Genomic DNA, 17,823 nt, shown 5'->3' with positions numbered 1-17,823 from the left:
TCATTATCACTTAAGTATCCTTTAAGGACAAAACAACTGGAAAATATGCAACAAGAAGGGAACATAATAATTAATGTATAATGTATGATGCAAGTCTTTTTGTTGTTGTTGAGAGCCTCCCACACCCACGTAAACTAAGCGAGCGTGGGACACGTACTAGAATAACGCGATAGTTTCGTTTTTTTGTGAATTTCGCCGAAAGATGGCGGCGCCTCCAGATGAAGAGAGCTTGGAGTCTCGCATCAGTGAGTCATACGGTGCTTTTATTGTCATTATGATACATTTTTAGATCGACATGAGCTGAAGGAGGGTAATGGGATAGAGATGGTTGCTACGAGAGAGCGAATCCTCAGAACATTACTGAACCGTGGTCCCACTTTGATGAGAATGTTGGTTAGCCTTGTTAGCAAACCAAGTCAGTGCAGTGCAACCCATGATCGACTCCGACGAGCTTGTGCGGAACAGAAATAGACATTAACCTGATTGGTTAAAGCCTTATAATGAGTTGACAACCACGAACAACCGTTCTTTGTTGTGTTAGTAGAGTTATCGTTGATGTATTTTTTGCAACGTGTTTGAAAAGCTGATCAAGACAGGTTAGCTAGCGAGCTAGTCTCAAATTCATGACAGCTTGTCAGAATGGGGAGGAGTCAATGTCTTCAATGTTGTGTTGGCAATTTGGGCAAAATATTCATATTTTTAGCTTATCGTGGGCGTTAAAATATACGTTTTATGATGTCGACCAGTCATTGTACGAAAATGTGCATCAATTTCCGCAGATAAAGCTACCAACCCACTAAACAAGGATACGGACTGGGAGAGTATCCAAGGCTTCTGCCAACAGCTGAGCAATGAACCTGAGGGGTGAGGAGAGCTTTCTGTCTTAGCTGCCAGATGACATGCCTACCGTCTTGAACTCCCTTACGACACCGCAGTATATAATGTCTTTGGACAGTGACATCTTTCTTTTTGGTTCTATTGTCAACCATGTTGTCAATCACATGATTAGGATGTTTAGTGAATCGTAGGTTGTTGTCATCCATATCATAGGAACCATTGAAAAAGGATACCACATTTTCTAAATAGCTCCCCATTTCATGGTTCAAATATTAGTCCAATGGGTCCACAACTGTGCCTCATTAGGTATGAGCATCCTTGTGTCATTGCCGTATGCTGAACAGAGCTGCTGGTGTCTTGTCTTTCTTCTACGCTTTGCGTAGGATGTTATCACACTGTGAGAAACACAGCAAGCACTGATAAAAATTCAGCTGGCAGTAATAAGACACAAAATGCAAAATTGATGAGGAATCTTGTCAGAAACCTTGCTCTAAACAACAGCCCGGCTGTTTGTTAACCAAAAAGAGAAACAGTAAGCTAAGCTGTGAATGACAGAAGCACACTTTCTATTGTGTTTCACTGTGTTTTGTAGAGATTAGTATTATTGAGTTACTGCTCGGCGTTGAGTTATCAGTGGCATTTTCAGTGACATTTTCTTTTTCCCCAAAGACCCCAGCTGGCTGCCAGGTTACTGGCTCACAAGATCCAGTCGCCTCAGGAATGGGAGGCCATGCAAGCCCTCGCGGTGAGAGTCCAGTTCATACACCATGAGAAGTCCAGTCAACCTTTAATCATAGACCACTTCAAAAAACAACAGAAGTTGACCCAAAGTGCTTTTACAGATCGAACGCACAAAATCTATAAAAACCAGACTGATTAAAAACATATAATAAATGAAAACATTTTAATATGACATACGTATTTATCCACTTAAACCTATTCAATGATTGATTCAAAAACCACAGAATAAAAATGGCAAACGGTCAATCATAAGGTCTATTTAGTCCTGAGCGAGAATAATCTAGAACGCAGAATCTGAGCACAGTACACATTGGGTGAATGCACACAATGTGATTTGAAAACAATTCATTGTTCCTTTCGCAAAGAAATGTGTTTCAGCAGCAGAGACAGGTGAAAGATAGTGGCAATACAGTAATGAATACAAATTAAAAGATTGAAATACATATATATATATGGACAAATAGTACAATTATTAACATTCAACAATAATGCAGGGTTTTGTGTCGGTGGAACGCTAACTTTAACTGAACTTGAATTCCCCCTCAGGTCCTTGAGACGTGCATGAAGAACAGTGGGAAGCGTTTCCACAACGAAGTGGGCAAGTTCCGCTTCCTCAACGAGCTCATCAAGGTGGTGTCACCCAAGGTATATCACCAACGGACGAGGGGCCATACAATTACTGCTTTTTCGTGGAAGAACAACTTAACATCCGTTAAGTCAACACAACGCTTTTGTAGAACACGACACTGCCGATGCTAGCTGATGGCGTTACCTGTTTTGTATGTCTCACTCTTCCTGCAATCTCCTCCGCAGTACCTAGGTACCAGGGCACCAGAGGCGGTGAAGAAGAAGGTTCTGGAGATGATGTACAGCTGGACAGTGGGGCTACCTGACGAGTTAAAGATAGCAGACGCCTACCAGATGCTCAAGAAACAGGGTGAGACAAGCACACTCGTAGAGGAAACTAGGTCAAATCCAAATCTGGAGGCTGTAGTTAAACTGCCGTGCAATGTCAGGATCACAATGGGTATAGTGTGAAAGACGGCGCAATTACATTATAGGGCATACCATATCGTGTTCAAAATGAGCCGTTTAGTAGCCATTCACAACATCATTTGTGTTTAATAACAACAGTTCCGACATTCGTTGTGTGTATGTTAGTCTTCTCTTTTTCAGTGGCATTATGCATTAACCCGTGACAAAAATCCAGTTGAAAGTCGATGAGTCATTACTAGGTAATTCATGAATGACTTTACGGCCCGACCCTACTTAGAGAGTAGCTATGTAGCCCTGTAGCAAGTCCCATCATATGGTTAACTCTTCATGGCTCCAGCAATGTTATTCTAGAGATGTGACCTAGATGGAGGGTGGTACTTGGGACGTGTTTGTTGACGGACTGTTTACTCATGTGAAGTGGACGGGGTCTCTTCCAGGTATTGTGAAGCAGGACCCAGTCCTTCCTGACGACAATCTCCTCCCACCGCCTCCAGCCCGACCCAAGAACGCCATCTTTGAGGATGAGGAGAAGTCTAAGGTAAAGATGCTGAACATTCCAGAAGTTTTTTTTTTAAATTTGTATTTGTTGACGCTAAGTTGATCTTTCATTTAACTCTTTATCATTCGTATTTCAACTCACTGCAACTTTTAATCAATGGCCAATACGGCTCCCTCATTTCCATTACTCACTCCCTCTCTTTCTCCACCTCCCTTCCTTCCCCCTTTCCTGTCTGTGCAGACGCTGTCTCGACTCCTAAACAGCACCCACCCAGAAGATCTAAGAGCAGCAAACAAACTCATTAAGGAAATGGTTCAGGAGGTGAGTCATGTTCTGTGTATGTGTTTTAGTTGTGTTTGTTTAAATGTGCTCGTCTGTGACTGGTGCCGTACTGTACTACTGTCATATCTCCACAATATCCTCACAGTCCCAATGAATCCGCCATCTGAACAGTCTTCAAAATCTGACCCTCAAATCATCATCCAGTTGCAATTCCACTATGTTGACAGTAAAGTCATCTTCCCTTTATTTCTGTTCACCCCCCCCCCCCCCCCCCACCCCCAGTTGAGTTCTATCCACAGTCCCACTTCAAGGATGTCAACCATTTGCAATCCTGTTCCTTTAACAGTTATCTGTCTCCCTTTAATCCCCGCCCCCACACACACACCCCTCCTCCACAGGACCAGAAGCGCATGGAGAAGGTATCCAAGCGCGTCAACGCCATCCAGGAGGTGAAGGAGAGCGTGGGCCTGCTCAACCAGCTGCTGGGGGACTACAGCAGGGAGAGCAGCTCCCAGAGCAACGATGAGCTCCTCAAGGTCAGCCGCCGCCGCTAAGGGCCTTCCGCGGCACGCCGTTTAGCGTTGAGGGGTACGAGCGGCGCGTGTGCAGCAGGGCACGGCTATCTGTGTGGCGTGGCACGGGGCCGAACACACGCACCCACCGCCGGTGCCGGGGGGGGTTTGATACGTTGCAGGACTTGACCCAGTGAAGGTCCTGCGAACAGGGGGGAACTTGTTTTGAATCGGCTTGGTATAAAGTCTGATTGGTTGCTTGACGAATGATCCCCCCCCCCCCCCCCCCCCCCCCCACGCCCCTGCAGGACCTGTACCAGCGCTGTGAAAAGATGCGGCCCACGTTGTTCCGACTGGCCAGCGACACGGAGGACAACGACGAGGCCTTGGGTGAGGCGCCCTCTCAGAAACACCTCCCCACCGCAGGAGGCAGGGGGGGTCTCCAGAGAAACACACACACACACAGTACTCAAAGCACTGAATACTGAACTGTCGTGTTTCATGGTGGAGGTACTGAGCTCCATGGGTGAACTAGGGTCTGTGACAATTCAACGACAGGGTAACGCAGTGGATTTGTGTTAAATGTCCTTCAATTGGCAAACACTTTAATCCAAAGCAGCATACAGTATAAACAGCACATGCACATAGTAAGTACAGCAGATGATCAATTCCCCAGAAGTGCATCGTTGTATTTGGTAGCAGTGTCACATCAGCATGCCTAGAGGTTATAAGCGATTTTGTCTTGCGGTCAACCCAGCGGATATACTGCAGGCCAACGACAGCCTCACGCAGGTCATCAACCTGTACCGGCAGCTGGTGAAGGGGGAGGAGGTGAACGGAGACGGAACAGCCACGCCCACCCTACCAGGTGAGAATGGGGGCGGGGCCATCCATGTGGCTATTTCCTGGTTTCGGATCAAACCCCTAAAAACGGATCCCAATTGGACGACGACATGGCGTCCAGTTGACATTTGCTCGTTTCAGTATTTGTAGATCACTTGTGATTTGAGGTCGACCGATAGAATTGACCTTTTTTCCCCTTGTCCAATCCCCTTTCAGGAAGCAGTAGCACGGCCCTCCTAGACCTGACGGGATTGGACACCTCACCCGCCGGGTTTCCCTCCTACCCCGGCACTCCGTCTCTGCAGACGCCATCGCAGGAGGCGGGCCTTAACCTGCTCGACGATGAGCTCATGTCGCTAGGTAAACGCGCTTTTATCTCCTGAAATAAACGATGACATAATGGCTCAGTGGCCCAGACATGGATTAAGCCTAGCCCTAGACTAAACACATTTTCAGTGGAGATATTCATTTAATGTTTCTGTTATTTTAAGACAAGGCTAAATCCATGCCTGGAAAACTGGGCCATAGTGTCTGAATTGGTTTCTCATCAGATTTTTACTACGTTTACTTAAAAAATGTATAATCTCATGATGGTGTCTTAGGTCTGAACGACGTCACGCCCAACTTCAACCCGGCCCCTCAAGCAGGAGACTGGAACTCCTTTCAGGTGAGAATTCATCGTTTCGTTTTCCGGAAGCTTTAGCCTTTGTGGAGTTCTTTCTCATCACACGCACAATCTCTTACTCCTATACCACCTTTTGCCCAACCAGTCGTCCGACAGCGTCGAGCCAGCGGTGCCCAAGGCCATGCTACTACCCTCGGTGACCCTGACCCCCCACACTCCAGCGGTGGGGGCCCAGGCCACTGCCGCCAAGCCCATGGATGAGCTCGATCTGCTGGGAAAGACCCTGCTGCAGCAGTCCCTACCTCCAGGGAGCCAGCAGGTCAAATGGTAGGATGGGAAACACGTTTACTAGGGGTGTAACAATATAACGTGAAACAATATATCGCAGTACAAAATGTTCACAAAACGTATCGTAGAGTTTCACAATACGTATCGTAGAGATTTTTACGATATGATGTCCGTTTGATCCTATTGGTTGAGCTACCAGCACGCGACCTACTCTGCACCTGCGTCATGCGTGCATTTATTGCATTCACAGAAATTGCTTGAACTGAGTGAACTAAATTGTATGTACAACAAAGAAAATTATTTAAAATGTTTTGGAAATAAATCTGTTAATTGAATTTGTTTCATTAAAAATGTTGTTAAAAACATCGTGATACGTATTGTATCGTACACCCAGTATCGTGATACGTATCGAATCGTGAGCTGAGTGTATCGTTACACCCCTAACGTTCACCACTAGGATAAAATGTGGGTTACTTCCAACATTCTTTTAGGTGAGGATTGCTGACCAATGGTAAGTGGTTATAATGAAATGCTGACAATGCCAGAAAACATGTTCATTGAAGTCAAAAGCTATGAATGTTATTATGAAGATAAACAATGTACAACTATAATATAAAGTAGAGTTATATACGAAATAGTACTGAAAGCTGCTTAATACTGAAAGTTGCTCTCTCCTTCTTGCCCAACTAGGGACAAGCACCAAAATCACTCCAGACCCACCTTGCGAGACCTCCAGACCCAGTCAAGCTCCAGCCCCAGCTCTGTCCCAAGCACCACCATGCCAAGCCCCATCCTGGCCTTCTCCGCAGAGCAGCCTGGGGCTCTCCTAAACTCCCAGCCCGGCCTCGGGGTTCCCGCTCCAGGCACGGCTGCACCAGCTCCGCCCCCCGAGGACGACATCTCCCTGGCTAACGTGACAGTGCCTCTGGAATCCATAAAACCTAGTAAGATCACGGTCTGATAGTTTGGCCCTACAATGTGACATACATGACACACATGACATCGAATTTAAGAATCCTACAAATACATAACTTATACATAACAACAAGCAATAACTATAGCCTTTAGGGATCATTAATTACACGTATATTAACGTACGGTACGCTATTATATTATATATTTATATTTAGTAGACGCTTATCCAGAGCGACTTACAGTAAGTACAGGGACATTCCCCCCGAGGCAAGTAGGGTGAAGTGCCTTGCCCAAGGACACAACGTCACTTTGACGCGGCCGGGAATCGAACTAGCGACCTTCAGATTACCAGCCCGATTCCCTAACCGCTCAGCCACCTGACTCCCTTCACACTCCCTTAACATTAAAACACTGTGAATGTCGTGTTCTCCGTCTCCCTCCTCTAGGCAGCCTGTTGCCCGTGACCGTGTTCGACAAGCACAGCCTGAGGGTGCTCTTCCATTTTGCGCGGGACTGCCCTCCGTCGCGGCCCGACGTCCTCGTGGTCATCATCTCCATGCTGTCCTCGGCCCCCGCACCCGCCACCAGCATCCGCTTCCAGGCTGCTGTCCCCAAGGTAGGCATCGCCGTCCCCTGCCACCGCCACCGACGATGGATGACCTCTTTACCTTTTTGCTTTGTGTTTCTTTCTCTCTCCCTTACCGGCTTGCGCTCTACCTCCCACATATCAAATCTGAATCAGGTTTATGGCCAAGGAGGTTTACACATAATAAGGAATTTGCTATGGTATGTTGATGCCTTACCATAAACATAGTAAATCGAAAGATAAAGTCAGTACTGTATTAAAAGGCGTACATATACAATAAGGTTGCGCAATTATAATAAAGAATATGATCAAATGTGTACAGTATGACTGTTACTTCAATAAATGAAGAGCCGTACAGTTTGTGCAGGGATGTGCAAAAGTTCACAGGGTTACTCTCACGTTCCCGTTCTCCGGGTCCTCTCCTCTAGAACGTTCTATTCTATTAGCTTTCCCTCGACCTTTCTCACTTCATCCATCAATGTGTGACCGCGTGACCCTGAGAAACATGCGTGGCGTGACTCTGTAACGTCTCTGTAACGTCTCTGTAACGTCCAGGTGATGAAGGTGAAGCTGCAGCCCCCGTCGGGCACCGAGCTGCCGGCCTTCAACCCCCTGCTGCCCCCCGCCGCCCTCACACAGGTGCTGCTGCTGGCCAACCCCCACAAGGTTAGGACCGCCACCTCGCCCCCGTCTCACTCTCTCTCACTTTGTCCCTCTCTCTCTCACTGTGTCTCTCTCATGTCATTCCTCTCACTTTGTCTCTCTTTCCTCATGTCCTTCTCTGTCTCCCTCCTCATGTCCTTCTCCTTCTTTCTGTCTCTCTCCTCATGTCCTTCTTTCTCTGTCTTTCTCCTCATGTCCTTTTCTGTCTCCCTCCTCATGTCCTTCTCCTTCTTTCTGTCTCTCTCCTCATGTCCTTCTTTCTCTGTCTTTCTCCTCATGTCCTTTTCTGTCTGTCTCTCTCCTCATGTCCTTCTCCTTCTTTCTGTCTCTCTCTTCATGTCCTTCTCTGTCTCCCTCCTCATGTCCTTCTCCTTCTTTCTGTCTCTCTCCTCATGTCCTTCTTTCTCTGTCTTTCTCCTCATGTCCTTTTCTGTCTGTCTCTCTCCTCATGTCCTTCTCCTTCTTTCTGTCTCTCTCTTCATGTCCTTCTCTGTCTCCCTCCTCATGTCCTTCTCCTTCTTTCTGTCTTTCTCCTCATGTCCTTTTCTTTCTGTCTTTCTCCTCATGTCCTTTTCTGTCTGTCTCTCTCCTCATCTCCTTCACTTTCTGTCTCTCTCCTCATGTCTTTCGCTGTCTCTTTTTCTCTCCTTGTATATCTCTGTCGCGAGGGCACAAAGCTCCCGTACCTCGTTAAGTCCATCTCTTTGGCAGTGCTGCATGTCATTGCTGATGTTTCAGGTCAGTCAAAATGGGAACGCTATGTATTTGCTTCCAGGAGAAGGTGCGGTTGAGATACAAGCTGACGTTCGACCTGGGGGATGAATCGCACGACGAATCGGGGGACGTCGAACAGTTCCCCCCTCCCGACACCTGGGGGAACCTTTAGTGGGGAGAAGGACCCCCCCCCCCTCCCCGACTTCCTGTCACATGATCCGCTGCTTCCTTCGTGGGTGTAGATTGGATGGACGTTGTGCCCCCCCCCAATTGCTGTTCCCGAGGAGTGAGACATTGTTAGCGGTGACGGATCAGGCTTGGGGAAAGGAGCTGGGATCCTGAGCGGTCTGGGAGGTGTAGGCTTTCTTCCCCGTGTCCCGTCCAGTCCTCCTTTTGTCATCCCCCTTTTCTGTGGCCTCATCTCAGCGTCATCGTACTCCTTCTTCTTTGGGTTCGGTTTTCTTCAGTCCCACAACCCTACTCCAATCAGAAAGCCGCAAAAGCGTTTGAAGATAACGGTTAGTAGGGTCACATCATCGCAGTGACTTTTGAGACGACAAGTCGAGCCTTTTAACCTGAATGTTTGTGTGTCTGGACGAGTGGGAGCGTATTCTGCACAAAACGACAGATGGACTAAGTACCGTCTTGCTTGTTTTGTTGTCGTGTCGAGGTAAAGTTCAGTATGCGAGTTTGACGATTATGACAAGTGGATATATCCAATGCTGTGACAAGATGACACTTGTCAATATTCTCTGAAGGAAATGTAATCTCTTGCGTTGTGACTGTAGACAATTAGCATATTTTCATGTTTTGATTAGACTCCTAAAACACTCATTTTGTTAACATTCCGATACATGGTACACTACCCCCCCCCCCACCACCAATTCCATTCACTTTAACTGTGTTTTTTATTAATGCAGAAGAGATTTCTACAACTCATGCATTCTTTCGAAATTTTGCACAAATGTATTTCTCCCCTTTTGTTTTTTTTCCTGCCTGTTTACCGTTCCCACCTTTCCAAAGCGAGTTGCGTTGAGATCGTACTGACACCCAGTCTGAATCTGCCGTTCGTGCCTAAGCCGAAAGTTCATTCTTCATGTTGGTTTTGTTTGCTGTCATATACACAAGAATGAGCATTTTTCGTTCAATGCAAATTTGTCTTCACGAGAAATCCATCGATGCTTCCTCAAGTGTGAAACTGAAGGGAACGTCAAACCAATCGTCGGCGATATGCGTTCGGTTAGCTTTGCTCTTTCCCTTGTGCTGATCAAAACTGCGAGGGGAGAGAACGCAAAGCTGACCCCAGATCTGTTCTGAATGGGGAGCTCCATCCCATGTAGCAGGATCCTCTCTACTAACCCTCCACTTCGTAGCTTCCTTTCCACATTCCAACATCCCAACATCCCTCTCCTATCCCAGGTCTGCTCTGACCCTGTAAATAAGGATACCAGTTCTGCATTTATGTACATTTGCCAAAAACAAAAAAAATGAGGCAAAGAGCAATTCTATATGAGGGTGAATGTAGTGCAAATATGTATTTAAGGGAAATAAAGTTATTCTTTTTCTTGGGGGTTTAAATCAGTCTGTTGTCGATTATCTTGACTGCTGCTCCTCAGCAAAGGGAAAATTAGGTATTGGAAATGAAAGATGGCAGAAACTTTTTCAATGGTTACAAAAACTTTTAATGCTGTGGAATGAATCATCTTAAGAAACAACCACTTTCTACGTACAGACAGACTGTACTTGTCCCTAGGCAAGAGACTTCCGATATGCTCATTTGATTACTAATCTAATAGACAGATTTTTGCATCTGTAATGTCCAGATATAGTAAGTGTAGCCATACAAATATTATAACTCAGAATCACATTTAAAAGCAACTGCAAGTACAGGTTTGCATCCATATTTGAAGATGGTTCCAGATTTGTAGGAAAGTAGAAAACCGGAGAGCACAGAACACCCGAGTTACAGACAAAAAAAGAACTCAAGTAGTTCTACAGAGTGATAAAACACAATTGAAACAAAAGAGTAGAGACAATACATTTCACATATACAGGGCACTCTAATCTACAAAAAAGTAAGCAATCTCTAAACTACAAAACAATAAAATGATAATATATTAGCCCTTACCTGCCCACTCCTGTACCCCTTAGGAAAGGACACAAGCTACATTAGCTTCATTCACACAATGGGATTTCATGGGTGGCGTTCTACTTCCTGGGTGCAACGGCAGGGGGAGTGGGTGGGGGAACAAAGGGGAACGGTGGCTTCCCTATGAAGCTCATGAGGGGCGACTGAAGCGGGGCAAACTGCTGGGCCATGAGTGGCTGGGGCCCTCCAGACGGAGGCGGCCCAAACGGACCCTGGGACTGACCCGACTGGTCCTTCCTCCCGCCGTTCACACCCGAGAAACCGCCCGACTGGCCCCCGCTCCGGCTCAAGCTCTGGTATTGGTCGGTTCCCGAGCCGTAGCCGCTCCTCCCCTCCCTGCTCCGGTCCCGATAGGAGGACGAGGAGGACCTGTCTCCGTCGCGGCTCCGCCCTTCGCGGCTGAAGCTGCTGCGGCTCTCCTTATTGGCTCCGCTGGCAGTGCGCATGCGGCGCTCACACTCGTCCTGGTACATCATGTTGGGATTGTTGTCATCGGAGCCGCTGGGACGGTAACGCATCCGGCCACCTAGAGAAAAGATTGTGGGGGAAAATCGACCACGTTGTAGTCAACAACGTGACTACAAAATACGACGAGTGTTTAAGAAGAGCAGGTCTCTGTACCGTGGTTTTATCTATATCTTGTGGATTTAGTGACTACACTGGTATGGAGTGCTTCTTGATATCTTTATTATATAGACATAATATAGGATACGTGACCTGCTCTAAACATCGCTCAGATAAGAGACCCCCTCCTGACCTAACCCTTATATACCGGGTCATTTGCATATGACCGCAATACCATTTCCCCCATTAGGTTACACAACATCTACTACAACCGTCGAAGAAAAGGCCGGTGCGTGTTCTGAACCAGAGCAAACTCACCCCCTCCCCCGCCTCCGCGCCCGGAGTCGACCAGCTGCAGCAGCTTGGGGTTGATGGCCTGCCGGGCCTCCTCCAGGACCCGGACCAGGTCCCGGGCCTGCCGCAGGTTCCCCGGGGTGAAGAAGGTGTAGGCCGTGCCCTTGTTGGTGCTGCGCGCCGTGCTGGGCCCAAGGCGAGCTCGCTGGAATGACACGCGCTAACACTACGGGGAGCTGTGGTACAAGAGGTGGGTAAAGGGGGCCTGCATCCTTGTTAGGAGTAGCCGTTGGCATTTAGCATGTGACTTAGCCTTTAGCATAGCCTGACTGGGGGCAACACCAGTTCTGACTCCAGCACTGACTGCTTGAGCGGCCATGTGCTGGCAGACCCTGAAGGGGGGAGGAGAAAAAGAAGAACAAGGAGACAGTCATAGGTAGGCTTGGCAAAATCCAACATGTAAACGTCCCCTTCACACTTCCAGGTTTGAACTAAGGGAGCTTGACTAAAGAGCTACTGGGTGGACGGACATTGGCCGGGTTTCCCAGAATCGTTAAGAAGCTCTTAATGCTAAGCGCTTCTTAGGAGCGTTCTCAGACCGTTCTAGAGCGTTCTTAGAACACTCTTAAGAAGCTCTTGGCGTTAAGAGCTTCTTAACGAATCTGGGAAACCCGGCCATTATCTTTTAAAAACACATTGTGGGCTACCCTGTACCTAAAATATATGCCGTAGCAATAACCAGCCTCAGAAAAATGTGACTTCAAGTTACAGTAAAAAACAAAAAACCTCTACATGAACACCACAGAGGAGACATGATGATGACAAAGGGATCAAGCTCCCCACCCCCATCCCCCTCTCACACCCCTCCTGTTTAGGCAGCGTGCCAGAGCACCCTGGGTCGAGGGAGGCTTTGAACTGCAGTAACAAGAAACAGACTGTAAAACCACAGGGGAGCTAAAGGCCAAAGGGGAGGCAACTGACACTGTTGTTTGTTGATGTTGCAGTTTTACAGCTACAGTACAGTAGCTTTGGGGCTTGCTTTACAACCTCGAATGGGGTTATTTGTGTGGAGGCAGCCACAGAAATGGTATATGGCAGAAATATAGTCGAGTTGGACATTTTCAAAAGCAATGTACCAGCACTTCATTCACAGAAAGTATACAGGCCCATTGCACATACTGTAAGTAGATATACTGCAATGTCCACGTTTTAAACCTGAAAATGGGATGGGAAATTAAGCAACAAATCACATTATATTGTCTTGTGTGTCCTTCACTAAACCACACCGATTTAAATATGTACTGTATACAATACAAAAATAAATAAAAAATAATCATTATTTTTATTGAAAAGTGAAAGTTGTGTAATACTGTGTGTGTGTGTGTGTGTGTAATACTGTGTGTGTGTGTGTGTGTTGAGGGGACATACCCAGACCACGAGAGGCCACGTCAGTAGCGATGAGGATTGGGGCTTTCCCACTGCGGAACTCTGCATTCAGAAAAGGCAGCAAGAAAATGTAAACAAAAGGGGTCGAATCTACATATTTCTCGGCATCTCTCGAGTCAACGAGGAAAGAGACGAGTCATCTTAAGACGCGGAGGCAGATTGAATTGTGACTCACCTATCAGAACCCAGTCTCTTTCTGGCTGGCTCTTGTCTCCATGGATACACATGGCTGGCCACCTGAGGACACCCCCACTCCTCGTAAAATTGTTTTGGGTTGTTGAATTTGTCGATCCAATGTTTTAATCCCTCCCTCCGTCCCTCTCCTCCTCTCACCCGTCTCGTCTCATCCTCCTGGTGAGCTCGTCACAACGCTTCTTGGTCTCCACGAAGATAATCGTCTTGTTCTCCTTCTCAGCCATGATCTCCTCCATTAACTGGATTAACCTGAGAAGTAGGAGAAGAACGTGACTAAGTGTCGCCCCAACTGCTTGAAAACCAAAGCGTGTTCCTTCTTGCACACCACAATAGCCTCCTTCACTTCCCCATTTCCCTTCATTACCAACAATGATAAAATCACTGATATTTTCACTCGCTTCGCACTGACACTAATACCATTCTGTCAGCCTTGAATGGCATCTTTTGCTGCTAATATTTTTGGCTGCCATTGTTTTAAATTATTATTTTTTTTTTTGTAGGCCTCTACGTTGCTGTTTGCATGCCATCCCATAAAGATGTCATTGTCCAGAATGACCGGTGTTCTAATCTGTGCACATGATGAATAAACCACTTCATAAACGAATTTCCACTTGATCTACCTAGAAATAAAATAAGGACAGGTGGCCATTGAAGACCATGGAGACATAACCCTGTTTCACCATCCAATCACAGCAACAATCTCCGGCAGCCTCACTTGTTGTCCTTCTCGTTCTCCATGCAGACGTCGACGATCTGCAGGATGTTGTGGTTGGCGCTGAGCTCCAGGGCGCCCACGTTGATCTGGACGTAGTCCCGCAGGAAGTCCTCCGCCAGCTGGCGCACATCCTTGGGCCAGGTGGCGCTCCACATCAGGGTCTGCCGGTCAGGCTGAGGGTGGACATGGAGAAAACGAGGGGGCAAACGGGGAGCGAGTGAGAAAGAGGGAAGGGAGTCAATCAAAGAGTCAATGCTGTATCGCAAAACCCATCGAGGTGTCCGGTAGAGTTTATTCAATATTCGATGGCATCATTTCATAACCATCTATCTAACTTCAATTCCAAGAAGACATTCCAACTATCAACAGCTGTTCACGAACCATGTTCCTATCCCCCCTACCCTGATCTGGTCCACAATCTTTCGGATCTGGGGTTCAAATCCCATGTCCAGCATGCGGTCGGCCTCATCCAGGACCAGGTATGTGCAGCGTCGCAGGTTGGTTTTCCCCGATTCCAGGAAGTCGATGAGACGACCGGGTGTGGCGATGCAGATCTCCACACCTGGGCGGGGGGGGGGGGGGGGGGTGTTAACACAATGAACACAGGTTAGACGACTATCCACCCAATCCTAGCCTTTCCTCCAACTTTGCTTTCTTTTTTATGATTATAGAATATGAGCAGACAGTCCTCTCAGAGGGAAAGGCATCAGCCTCATCTGGAAGGAATCACGCTTCAAACATAGCCGCTCCGCAGGCACGACAGCTGAGCAGCCAAACTGTGCTTGTCCATCAAGAATGTTATTAATTTAAAAGAGCCAGATTTACCACTAAAGACATGATGAACATGGCCTTTGCGAAGGAATTTTGAAATAAAAGGGTAGGACTTTTCAATATATTTGCAACTTTAAAATCTAAAATTCACCCTTGTACTGTACGTCAAAAAAAATGTTGTTATACTGAAGATGTGAATGTGGTCACCTCTCTCCAGGTCTCTTATCTGTGGCCCCTTGGGGGCGCCGCCGTAGACGCAGGTGCTCTTGAGGCGTGATAACTTGCCGTAGTCGTTGGCGACCTGCTGCACCTGCTGGGCTAGCTCTCTGGTGGGGGCTAAGACCAGGCACTGGTGGGAGGGAAAGGTGGGTGAGTGGGAGGAGGGGGCAGGGAGGGAGGGAGAGAAAGTGACAAAAAAAGGGTGAGGATGGGTAGAAGGAGTTTGTGAAAATGAGGGGTGGATGTAAAGACAAATAAAGGAGTGAAGGATGAGCGGAGAAAGTGGTAGAGGAGGGCGAGGGCCGGGGGAGAGAGCAACACATGATTAACAGATCAAAGTACAGCACTTAAGTGACTACGGTTCCAATGGGAATTCTTCCATGGACTGACCAGCCATAGATATGTAAAACAGCACACAATCTGTTACTGATGTGGGACCACCCTTATCACATGAAGTGCTTCAATACACTAAAAGTAAAAAACTAGTTAAATTAGGAAAAAGTTTGTATTTTTCAGCAGCTCAGTCATACGTGATGTGGATATGGCAACTCCTCAAATAGAGCCATCTCCTCTGTATTCACACACAGTACGAGGCAGCAGCAGCAGCCCAATGTTGTGTACTCACAATAGGCCCATCTCCTCTCTCCAAGTAGGGCTGATGGTTGATGTGGACAATAGCAGGGAGGAGATACTACAAAAGATGAGAGAGATTGGAAAGAAGATCAGTTCAGTCCAGTTCCCTAATGGTGCAGAACAGGGCCGGCCCAAGACCTTTATGGGGCCTTAAGCAAAATTGATTTGTGGGCCCCTCGGCGTCGCTTATCTTTGACGATAAAAAAAAAAAAAAAGAATATATTTTTACATAATACATTAAACTGTAATTTCATTTGCTCTTGGGGGCCCTCTGGTAGCCACAGGGGCCCTAAGCAGCCACTTAGTTTGCTTATGCCTTGGGCCGGCCCTGGTGCAGAACAATGGGGTTTATTCCTGATTTTGATGTTGGGAGGTTGCAGCTGCCTGTCTGTGTTCCTCTGTGTGCATGTGTGTGCGCCACCACTTCTTTTTGCAGTTATTCACCCTCATAAAACAACGTGTATGTGGGTCTATTACTCTGAAGAGACAAATATTGACAGCTGTGTATATGTGTGCGTCGGTGTGTGTGTGTGTGTATGAAGCAGCAAGCATGAAAGTGTCACAAAAGCTTATATACAGTACGTACTATTATACTTCTAGACTGTGTATACTTTCATATGAATACAGTATCCAAGCCTCACCGCCAGGGTTTTACCAGAGCCTGTCTGAGCTATTCCCACCATGTCCCTCCCGCTCAGGGCCAGTGGGAAGCCTTGAGCCTGGATGGCCGTGGGCTCCTTGAAGTTCTGCTGCAGAAGCACGTCCATCACGTACTCTGACAAAGGACAGAGATTAACTGTTCAAACCAACTGTTCCTTGGCTCTGACCACTGAAATACTATTAGAGCTGTGCATTTCTGATTCTTGATATTATCCTATGCCTTTTGCTGTACTTACTATATGCACTATTTGTACGGCACTTAAGATACAGTTGAGTTTTTTATACTTGAATAAAATTTAAATTCATGTTAACGGTTACGCATGGTGTTTCTGACAAGACAAACCCTTTAGCCTTAATTCATTTCAAGTTTTATCAGTTTGTAAAAAAAGATGAACAAATGACATTTCAACTTCAAATGAAGGTCCTGGACCTCTGCAACTGCTATTTAAATGTGGTCCTCAAGGCTCCTACTTACGGGGGAAATTAGCCTGGTGAAAACCGGTGACGGCCTTGGGACAGCCAGTGCCCCTAATAGTGATCTCCTTCTTCCTGCGAAACTCATCAATATCATACTGGAGGACAGAAATCCGAATGCAACAGGTTAGAATTAGGAAATTGGTACTGCAGCATACATCGTATCACTGTCATTTTGGTGGAGTTATGCAGGGGCGGACTTAGTTAGGGTGGGGCCAATCTGCCGGGGGCGGCACAGGAGGGGGGTTTGCCCAGAGAGCCACAAAAGCCAAGGCCGCGACTGTGCAAGTTTATACCTGACTCATACGCTGGAGCTCCGAATGTTCGTTGTAGAAGTTCTTCTCGAACTTCGGCAACTCGTCCAAGTTCCACTTCTTCTTGCGCAGGCGGTCTCCAGGATTCCCAAACTTCATGGGGGGAGGTCCGCCCCTGCTGCCGCCGTAGCTACTAGAACCAAACCGAGCCCTTTTTATGCGCATGGAAAGTAGAAATGTATAGGGTATTGTGTCTCATGGTAAAAATTATTAAAGCCTACTACTACTCTATTGATAGTAGGCTACTCTAACTGAGAGTTGTATGATAATTTTATCATGCACATGTATAAAACAATACAGCAAGTCAGCAATTCTATGTAGCCACAAAAGCCCTAGAGGTAACGCAACGGCAACGATTTCCAATCTAGATCTAACTGAGAAGCCTAATTACACCTATTGTAGTCTATTTTGTTAATTTTATAAGTTCACTTATAGTTACTCCTACCCAGAAAATGTATTGCTTGTTTCCAAACACAAGCAAATAATCAAAGTATGCATGTGCACGTAGAACAACGTACAGGCTATCTACGTAAACATTTGACATACTTAAAAATGTACAAGATTCTTTCTTACCCACGGTCTCGTCCACGGTCCCGATCTCTATCCCCTCTGTCCCCATAGGAGGAACTCCCTCTCATGTTTTCGAAAATGTTTCCGTACAAATATTTGTATAAGTATATATATATGTAAGTATGTGTAATTACTAGAAAAACCGCTTCTTTTACGGAAAATTAAAATCCTAATGTCAAAGTCGAAACTTTGTTAGGCAGTTGACGACAGAATGCGTACCCGTATATTTAGTGGTTCCTGAAACATGCAAACAAAATATTTTTTGATCTGTTGTTGCTTCAAATGGTCACGTTAACTTCCAGTGCCTCCCTCTTTAAA

The 17,823-nt window shown here is 46.6% G+C and overlaps 2 protein-coding genes across 2 annotated transcripts; one reads left to right on the top strand and one right to left on the bottom strand.

The window, feature by feature from the left end:
- Nucleotides 1–89: 89 nt before the first annotated feature.
- On the top strand, nucleotides 90–10,079 carry gga1 (golgi-associated, gamma adaptin ear containing, ARF binding protein 1). Its single transcript, XM_084685308.1, has 17 exons — nucleotides 90–245; nucleotides 780–864; nucleotides 1,507–1,582; nucleotides 2,125–2,223; nucleotides 2,392–2,515; nucleotides 3,012–3,112; nucleotides 3,314–3,394; nucleotides 3,754–3,891; nucleotides 4,176–4,257; nucleotides 4,625–4,735; nucleotides 4,927–5,070; nucleotides 5,313–5,377; nucleotides 5,481–5,662; nucleotides 6,314–6,567; nucleotides 6,985–7,154; nucleotides 7,680–7,790; nucleotides 8,563–10,079. Exons 1-17 carry the CDS (start codon nucleotides 203–205, stop codon nucleotides 8,671–8,673), a joined length of 1,977 nt encoding a protein of 658 aa, XP_084541434.1. The 5' UTR covers nucleotides 90–202; the 3' UTR covers nucleotides 8,674–10,079.
- Nucleotides 10,080–10,159: 80 nt separating this feature from the next.
- LOC146237908 (putative ATP-dependent RNA helicase DDX17) lies at nucleotides 10,160–17,823 on the bottom strand. Its single transcript, XM_084685310.1, has 13 exons — nucleotides 17,509–17,823; nucleotides 16,918–17,086; nucleotides 16,623–16,719; nucleotides 16,129–16,262; nucleotides 15,480–15,545; nucleotides 14,843–14,984; nucleotides 14,266–14,426; nucleotides 13,865–14,037; nucleotides 13,288–13,398; nucleotides 13,130–13,191; nucleotides 12,905–12,996; nucleotides 11,533–11,713; nucleotides 10,160–11,176 (listed from the first exon to the last, which is right to left on the bottom strand). Exons 1-13 carry the CDS (start codon nucleotides 17,571–17,573, stop codon nucleotides 10,710–10,712), a joined length of 1,920 nt encoding a protein of 639 aa, XP_084541436.1. The 5' UTR covers nucleotides 17,574–17,823; the 3' UTR covers nucleotides 10,160–10,709.

This window comes from Hypomesus nipponensis, chromosome 21 (genome assembly GCF_054491055.1).
Source record: "Hypomesus nipponensis isolate SF chromosome 21, ASM5449105v1, whole genome shotgun sequence".
Lineage (NCBI taxonomy): Eukaryota > Metazoa > Chordata > Actinopteri > Osmeriformes > Osmeridae > Hypomesus > Hypomesus nipponensis.
This window is presented reverse-complemented; position numbering and strand designations above follow the sequence as displayed.